The 8,418-nt window shown below is 42.1% G+C and overlaps 2 protein-coding genes across 2 annotated transcripts in view; both read right to left on the bottom strand.

Annotated features, from left to right (window-relative positions):
• LOC102193166 (zinc finger protein 239-like) overlaps positions 1–8,418 on the bottom strand; it is a 68,428-nt gene that overhangs the window by 57,879 nt on the left and 2,131 nt on the right. The gene's annotated exons all lie outside the window — the stretch shown is intronic.
• On the bottom strand, positions 1,661–4,438 carry LOC102215721 (zinc finger protein 708-like). The gene is made up of 2 exons (XM_013915792.1): positions 3,465–4,438; positions 1,661–2,139 (listed from the first exon to the last, which is right to left on the bottom strand). The coding sequence occupies exons 1-2, from the start codon at positions 4,260–4,262 to the stop codon at positions 1,723–1,725; spliced, it is 1,215 nt and encodes a 404-aa protein (XP_013771246.1). The 5' UTR covers positions 4,263–4,438; the 3' UTR covers positions 1,661–1,722.

Below are 8,418 nucleotides of genomic sequence, written 5' to 3'. Positions count from 1 at the left end.
CATCTAATGGTTTACCCCACAGCAGGGATATTTATAATTGAGCTAATTGTTATATTATAGCTGTTTGTCATATTTTGCGACTTTGTACTATAATGTATTATTTAATCCATTTTAGTCTATTATTGTTCTTACTGTGTTGCAGCAAAAGGGATGAATAAAGTATTCTGATTCTGAAATTTTAGGTCAAGAGTCTGAAATACAAGAAGCGACATCGTGGCTCAAAGCTTTTATTTTCACACCAAACTGTTTTCATAAGATAAACTTCAAACACGGTTTAGCATTTGCAGGATTTTCACAAAATTATCGTTGAGCATTTGTATTTATATAGCACATTTAATCATAACAGCAACAGTGACCAAAGTGCTGTACAGAAATAATCATAACAGCAACAGTGACCAAAGTGCTGTACAGAAATAATCATAACAGCAACAGTGACCAAAGTGCTGTACAGAAATAAAAAGTAACTCGTGCCAAATAACTTATAAAGTTGTGAAATAGATTCAGTAAACAGAAACAGAATAAAAACAGGAAAGGAAAAATCGACACGACAGCTGAAGATCTAAAAATCTTTTTTCATGGTCTTGAAAATCAAACAGTTACAACAACTACATCTTCATCACCATCAGTTTTAAGAAGAAGAGCACCGGTTAACCTTTCAGATTTTGTCTTCAGCTGGAGAATCCAGTTTTTAAAAACAGCGGCGTGTACAGAGCCTCGACCCCACCAGTTGATAACAGAGGACATTTTTGGCATCTCTGCAGAATGATGAGTAACAGGCCGGCACCTCCACAAAGCTCCTTCCAATCTCATTTGCAGACACAAACAATATTCCAAGCAGCGTCTTTTACAGTGTTTTTTGAACCGTGAAGCCATGTTGTCAGATGCTGATATGGATAGTTTAAGAAATGCACACAAACCTTTATACACTAAAAAAGGGGGGGAAAAGTTTGAGGGAACAATTTACAAGTTTTTACACAAACGATTCAGTGCTTCTTTCTGGGCTGCTTGTGTCCCACCAACTAAAATGACTTTTATAGCACTGGTTTAACTGCAGAAAAGATTCATTATTATTTAACAAAGTCACCAAGTACTGAGCCATGGCTGACTAACAACATCCATCCATCTTCTGCTTATCCAGGGCCGGGTCGCGGGGGCAGCAGCCTAAGCAGAGAAGCCCAGACCTCCCTCTCCCCAGCCACCTCCTCCAGCTTATCCAGGGGAATACCAAGGTGTTCCCAGGCCAGCCGAGAGATATAATTTCTCCAGCGTGTCCTGGGTCTGCCTCGGGGCCTCCTCCCAGTGGGACATGCCTGGAAAACCTTGCCTAGGAGGCATCCTTGTCAGATGCCCGAACCACCTCAGCTGGCTCCTTTCGATGTGGAGGAGCAGCGGCTCTACTCTGAGCCCCTCCCAAATGGCCGAACTTCTCACCCTATCTCTAAGGGAGAGGCCAGCCACCCTTCGAAGGAAGCTCATTTCCGCCGCTTGTATCCGCGATCTCGTTCTTTCGGTCACTACCCACAGCTCGTGGCCATGGGTGAGGGCAGGGACGTAGATCGACCGGTAAATTGAGAGCTTCACTTTTACACTCAGCTCCCTCTTCACCACGACGGACCGGTGCAGCGTCCGCATTACTGCAGCTGCAGCCCCAATCCGTCTGTCGATCTCCCGCTCCCTTCTCCCATCACTCGTGAACAAGACCCCGAGATACATGTCCACACTTTATAATGACCTGTGACTGCTGCTGTCGTTCACTTCAACGTGTTTACATTCGTGACGGTAACGATTAATCGAGTGCGTGAAGCTTTTCTCACAATGTCTGCACTTGTATGGTTTCTCTCCTGTGTGGATTCGTTCATGCTTCTTCAGGTCACTTGCAGTGATGAAGGATGACCCGCACTGGTCACAGAGGTGCTTCCTAACTCCACTGTGGATCAGTTCATGGCGCTTTAATGCACTTGGCATGGGGAAGCTTTTCCCACACTCTCTGCAGTAGCTCAGTTTGAGTCCAGTGTGCCTGCGCTGATGCAGTTTCAGGCCCGATTTCTTCTTGAAAGTATTTCCACAAACGTCACATCGAAACGCTTTCCCAGCTCCGCAGTGATGGCAGGGTTCAGGACCGGATCCACTGGGTTCACTCTGCAAAAGACACAGTGACAGCTGTTGGTTAAATGGCAATATGCATTTCTCTATAAATACATAGTTTAAATAAGCTCATTCATCATTTTTTTCTTGAATGTAATGCAGCATACATTCAGTCAACATTACAAAATGGCAAACTGGCTTTACAGCGAATGACTTTGAGAGCAGCAGTGTCAGTGAAGGTGTCAAAACCCTGCAGATAAATACGGAGATATCCAAGTGACATTTTCAGGTCTGAAAAAAAAGATTGACTAAAATCAGTTCTTCTTCAGCATGATTTTTTTATAGCCAAATTTGTGCATCAGTACGAAGGGATACAAGATACAGTCACAGCGGAATTGCACAAACTTAATTTCTATGACGCAAAAGAACAGAAACCAGCATTGGATGATTGATCTGCTCCATCAGGAAAAACTTTGGAACAAAAGTTTGTGCTCATGGATTGTATGCAATTCAGAGACCTGTGACTCTGAAATTGTCCATATTATGAAGGAAATTTTGAAGTATTCTAAAGTCAGTGTTCGAAAAGAACAAAAACAAATCAGCTCACGCTGAGGGGGTCAGATAGGAGGCAATGACTGATTATCGGTCACATCATTATACTGTTGGTTAGTGCAATATTAAACTGTTGGAACAGATTTTCAGCAGATCTCAGTTAAGTTTCCAGCTATTGTAAAATCAAATTGAGAGCACAAAATTACTTTTTAAACATTTATTTTTGCTAAAGCGATTTGATGTTTTTCAGCTATAAATGAAATCAACCCATGTCCTTTCCTGCTATATCGAAAAATTTGTTTAGTTCAGCTCAAGTCAAGATCTAAAAACAGCGCAGTGTTTCATAACGCAGGACACTGGAGCAACTTCAGATGGGGAGCGCACAGGCAAAATCAGAGGTAAGACCAGTTTAAATGAATGGGATTTTTCTGGCCTTATTCTTTAGCGTAAAGTGAAGAGTTGAACCCAGGCCGGCTGCTCTCAGCCATGCAGTCGCCTCCTCATCCCAAACAAACAGAAATTATTTATTTGACTAAAATTCAACTTGAACACTTTTTTTCTTTTGGCTAAAGATGTAGAGTGTGAACTAGGGCAAAAAACATTTAAGACCCAACTTAAGTCAAGGTTGTGAAATGTTTCAAGAACCTGTGGAAGGATCATTAATGGTTTCAGCTGCATGCTGGGAGAGACGGACAATCAAAAACACCCAGCAGTCGAGGCCCAATTCCAACCACATGACATTATGTCACCGACCAGGGCCACCAAACATTTGCAAACATGCTAACAAAATTTAACGAGCATAGAAATGTGAAAATATAAATACATACCTCACAGTAAGTGCACTTTCTGGTGTGGATCTGTTGGTGCACTTTCAGGTAATCTGGATCTTTATAAGCCTTTTCACACAGGTCACATTTATAAGGTCTCTCCTCAGTGTGGGTAAATTTGTGAATGTGTAAGTTGTAGTATGTGACAAAGCGTTTCCCACACTGGTCACAGCAGTACACATTATGTCCAGTGTGAATGCGTTGGTGTTTATTTAGGGTCCCCATCTGCCTGAAGGTTTTTCCACACATGTCACAGCTGTACGCCTTAACCGCAGAGTGGGTGAGTTGATGACTCTTTAACGTATACCTGCGAGCAAAGGTTCTCCCACACTGATCGCAGCTGTACGGTTTCACTCCGCTGTGGAGGAGCTTATGATTTTCCAAGCTCTGTTTCTTTGTAAAACACTTCCCGCACCGATCACAGCTGTATGCTTTAAGTCCGCTGTGGATGAGTTGATGATTTTTTAGGTCACTCTTCTGAGTAAAAGACTTTCCACACAAGTTGCATCTGAACGCTTTCACTCCGCTGTGGATGAGTCGGTGTCTTGTCAAATTTCCAGCCTTGGAAAAATACTTCCCACAAAACTCACACCTGAACGGACTCTCCCCAGTGTGGATGATTTGATGTCTTTTTAGGAAAATCTTCGCAGTAAAAGGCTTCCCGCACTCATCGCATCTGTATATTTTGTCGTCCTCTTTTCTGTGAGCTTCATCAGCCTCCTGAGGGCGCGGACTTCTCGGTGCCTGTTGGTCCTGCAGAGAGAGAGATACAAACAGAGGCAGTGAAAGGACAAACATAGAGAGACTGTGTTGTTGATTGTTGTTTGTTGTACACGGTACTACTTTTACTCTTTATAATGCTGCCATAACACAAAAGTTTGCCTTAGTGGGATCAATAAAGTTTCTATTTATTTATATATCCACTGTATTGACAACATCACAGCTTGGACAACCTTGAATGACGAGTTTGGTTAAAAGGTTTTTGCCTCAAGGAGGCAAAAGCCTGCCAGCCAGCCTGCTGTGCCCACACTCTCACTCTGCAGGAACACGCAATCTTGTGCCGACCAGCTTCCTGGTCGCAACTGACCATTGCAGTCTGTTTAAAGTTCTAAATCATCATCCCGGTGCCAAAGCAGCCAGCCCCTGACCAGTCGCTCTGAGGCCAAACTGGTTCTTCAGCACATTAAAGTGGCCTCCTTCGATCCACATCAACATGCATCCTGGGGTAAGAGACCCACTGAGGATGCTGTTGCTACAGCACACACTACACTGAGTCATCTGGTGCAAAGCGAGAACTACACGTGGGTCTTCTTCATCTTCAACACCACCCTCCAGACATCCTTACAAACAAGCAGCACCACCAGGGCTTCTCCACCCCGTCTGCATCTGGATAAAAGACTTTCTTAAAAACTGTTCGACTCAGCACAGTCGAACAGTTGAGGTTAAGTTCTTTCTTTGGTGTATCGGCATGATTGAAGCCAAGAGGCTTCCACTTTAGCGATTTTGCGAGCCCTGAGCTGGTTTATTAATAATGCTTAATGCTCAGTGTTGCCAGTAGTCTGTAGTAACAAATAAGTTGCCATTAGAGCAAACATATTACAGCAGCAGTGGTTCAACTCATGTAAACTCAAAAATATCTAAGATAGACCCACACATCCATCTGTGCATGTCCATGGCATAATATATAATCATTTAAATTACGCAAGTATCACCTTGGTTCAAACACACAGAGAACTCATATTAAACACAGTGGTAGTGTAGTACTACAAGCAGACATTCCCTGGCTCGAACCATCATTAAAAGGACTTTGGCGCCATCGTGTGGCTGAATAAAATTACTACACTATGGCGGCGGCAGCACATGCCTTCAATCACTATGTGAAAATGTGCAGCTACAACTCACTAGAAAGTAATTCAAGCTGCGGCAAACAAACAGATTTAAGGTAATTTACTCAACACAGGAATGCACCTCACACAATGAGGCGACAACAAGCTGACCTTGCACTACTCTGCCTGGTTTGCACTCAATGTCATTTACCCTTATATTGTATATTGTATAGCTTTCTTGTTATATGTAAAATTGTATTATATTATTCAATTTTTACTTTAAAATATTTTACTTGCATTTTTAATCACTCTTATATTTAAATGTTCATTTTCTATTTTATCTAGGGATTGAGAGTAACGAAGTTTCTATTCTCTGTATGTCCTGTACATGTGGCAGAATTGACAATAAAGTTGACTTTGACTTGACCTGGAAGTACTCTCTCCCTCTGGAGTAGCAGCGCAAACTCATGCCTACGTCATTTCCCATAACCTCATTCAAAACAATATTGCAGGAACGGGAGATGTCCGATCCTTTTATACAGCCGGTTTCCCTCAAAGCTGTTTACTGAGACCACTGCTTTACTCTTTACATACCCATGACTGTGTTAGAGCCTGCCAGAGCAACACTTCAATTCATTTGCTGATGACACAAACGTTGTAGGTCTCGCTTCACAGGGCTAAGAGACATCCAGATATTGACCTGCAACTGAACACCACAAGAACCAAGAACTCATTGTGGATTTTAGGAGGATGCAGAATGATGACCCCAGACGGACGTCTCCTGATTAGTCAAAGTCAAAAAGATGTTATTTATCCTCACGGGGCAATTAAAATAGACGATACCTTGCCGACCATACATAAAATACACAAAGATCACATTGGGGAGACGGGTCAGGCTGGTAGCACTGGCCGGTCCTTGTCTTTCCTCATGCACAACATGAGGAAAGACAAGGAAAGACCTCACATACTGCCTGACTGTGGGGGACACAGAATCCACGGCAACCGACAGCAAGAAATGTACATCGCATCATCCATTCTGCTGTAAAGATCACTGGCTGTTCAGTCTGGACACTGCAGTGCACTTTACAGTATGCTTTGTAACAGATTCTCATCTTTCATGTTATTTACATCAAATCATGCCCAGCCGCAGTGCCTAACACTAAGCTAACACACTGGGAACGGTAATGAAAGTTTATCAGGTCTGCACGTTTTTATGTTTTCTAACGTAGTTTAAACATGTTAGTTTGGTAATATCTGTTAGTACAGCTGAGACTGTCAGTCCACCAGGATTTACTGACCCCAGACTTCCTACTCAACCTGTTATTTTCCAACAGAATTAGAATATTGCAGATGTCTGACTAAACACCTAAATTTAGGATTTTAAAAAAACAATGTATGGAGTGTTAGTTACACATTGTTTTTTTTTTAAACTTGAGAATGAACTTATACAAAATGCAGCAAGATATTTAAAAAACTGTTTAATTGATTATAAAATCCACTTTAAATACACCACGTCAGACCCGATGACACATTCATGCTTTTAAGCATCTCTTTATTCAGTACGGTTGCTGGATACACAGAGCTGCAGGACCTAGCACCATATTTAAGTTGGCAAGGCACGATACCGCAGGCCCCGCCCCAGCACTACATCAGATTCACATCGGTATCGGCAGATATCCAAATTTATGATGTTGGTATTGGACATAAAAAAGTGGTATCGTGCCATCTCTAGTTTCAATTTAAAGATCACAAATAGTTCTTTCAGACTGTATTATGATTTATACATTTACATTTGGATCATCTGGTTCTCCTCCCACTGTTCACTCACCCAAAGTCTCGTGTCCTGAGCTGAAGTCAGGGCCCTCACACAGGAAAAGATCGGTCGTGTGATATTCCCGTCTCTGGACAACGAGCCAGCTAACGTCACACGTTTCCTCTGAGAAACACTTTGATGAGGTTCTCACATCGTATGAGAGTCTGACAATGTTAGATCCACTAACACAAATGTTTTATTCCCCATTTGTTACCAGGTGCTGATAGTGTTCAGATATAGGACAACATGTAGTGAGGTCAACTTAAAATCCTCTCAAAGTAATAGATAATAAGAAATTACAACAACACACAGACTCATCGGTCAGTGACAGGTTTGCTGAGATGGCACCGATGGAAAAAAAAAAAAGCACTCGCAGAGATTTGTTTCATGTGAAGGTTAAAGTTCACATCCTGTGATCAGCAGCAAAGCTGGCAGAGCAGAATAAACAGCTGTGACCATAATAAGAGCAGCAGCAGCTGATGAAGCACAAACTCTGTAACGGAGACATTTTCCTCACCGAGCTCATCGTTTCCTCTGTAGCGGCTGAGCCAAGTCCAAAACGTTCCTCTGCTGCTCCGTCAGACTCTTCTCCTCCTGCTGATCAGCTGGGGCACAGAAACAGAACAACAAATAAACAGAATTCGTTTCTTCAGTTTTTCCTGTGACTTTAGAGCCACAATAATCCAAAGACTTAAATTCTCCTCCTTCAGCAGAAGATCTGACAATGAGTCGTGTTTTTAATATTTTATGCAGCACTGACTGATTTATCTACTGAGTTTCTCCTGCTGTAACGTTAAAGGACAGTGTAGCTGACTGTGCAGGTGCCTGTAAAAAATGTCAAAACAACCTTCTGCCATCTGCACTCAGATGAGCAGAGTCCATACAGATGAACCTGAGGCAGCTCCACACAGCAGACGCGACCTCCGTGTCTGCTTTACTTACAAACACTGTGAAATAAATCTAACGTCAGGGTTTTTTCTTCTTTTGTCCAGGATGATTTTAGTTTTGAGTTAAAATTGTATTCAAGTGCTAAAGCATGAAGTGCCAGGAGCTGATAACAGAACAGCAGGAAATGATCACTTATGTTTCTGTTCCTGTCGGCACAGGTGGAAACAGTACAGATGTTACTGCAGTACTCGAGTACAAGTCAAAAAGTCTCTGAAATGCCTAAAAGTAAAAAAGCAGCTGGTTGAAGCTGTTTCTGTGCAAACATAACTCAGATTAATTTAATTATACTTCATTTTTTTTTAAAGTTTTAAAGTTCTTTTACTGGTTTTTAAATGTCTTAATGGTCTTGGGCCTTCTTATCTCTCAG

This window comes from Pundamilia nyererei, unplaced genomic scaffold (genome assembly GCF_000239375.1).
Source record: "Pundamilia nyererei isolate P.nyererei 1_Seehausen unplaced genomic scaffold, PunNye1.0 scaffold00364, whole genome shotgun sequence".
Classification (NCBI taxonomy): Eukaryota; Metazoa; Chordata; class Actinopteri; order Cichliformes; family Cichlidae; genus Pundamilia; species Pundamilia nyererei.
Note: the sequence above shows the minus strand (reverse complement) of the source record. Positions and strands in the feature narration are given on the sequence as shown.

What these genes read in the sequence shown, in the direction of transcription:
- LOC102215721 (XM_013915792.1), bottom strand. Translation starts at nt 4,262, where the DNA reads ATGTTTGTCCTTTCACTGCCTCTGTTTGTATCTCTCTCTCTGCAGGAC. An exon ending in GAAAGTGCACTTACTGTGAG is followed by an intron (nt 2,140 to 3,464) that starts GTATGTATTTAT and finishes TGTCTTTTGCAG; the next exon opens with AGTGAACCCAGTGGATCCGG.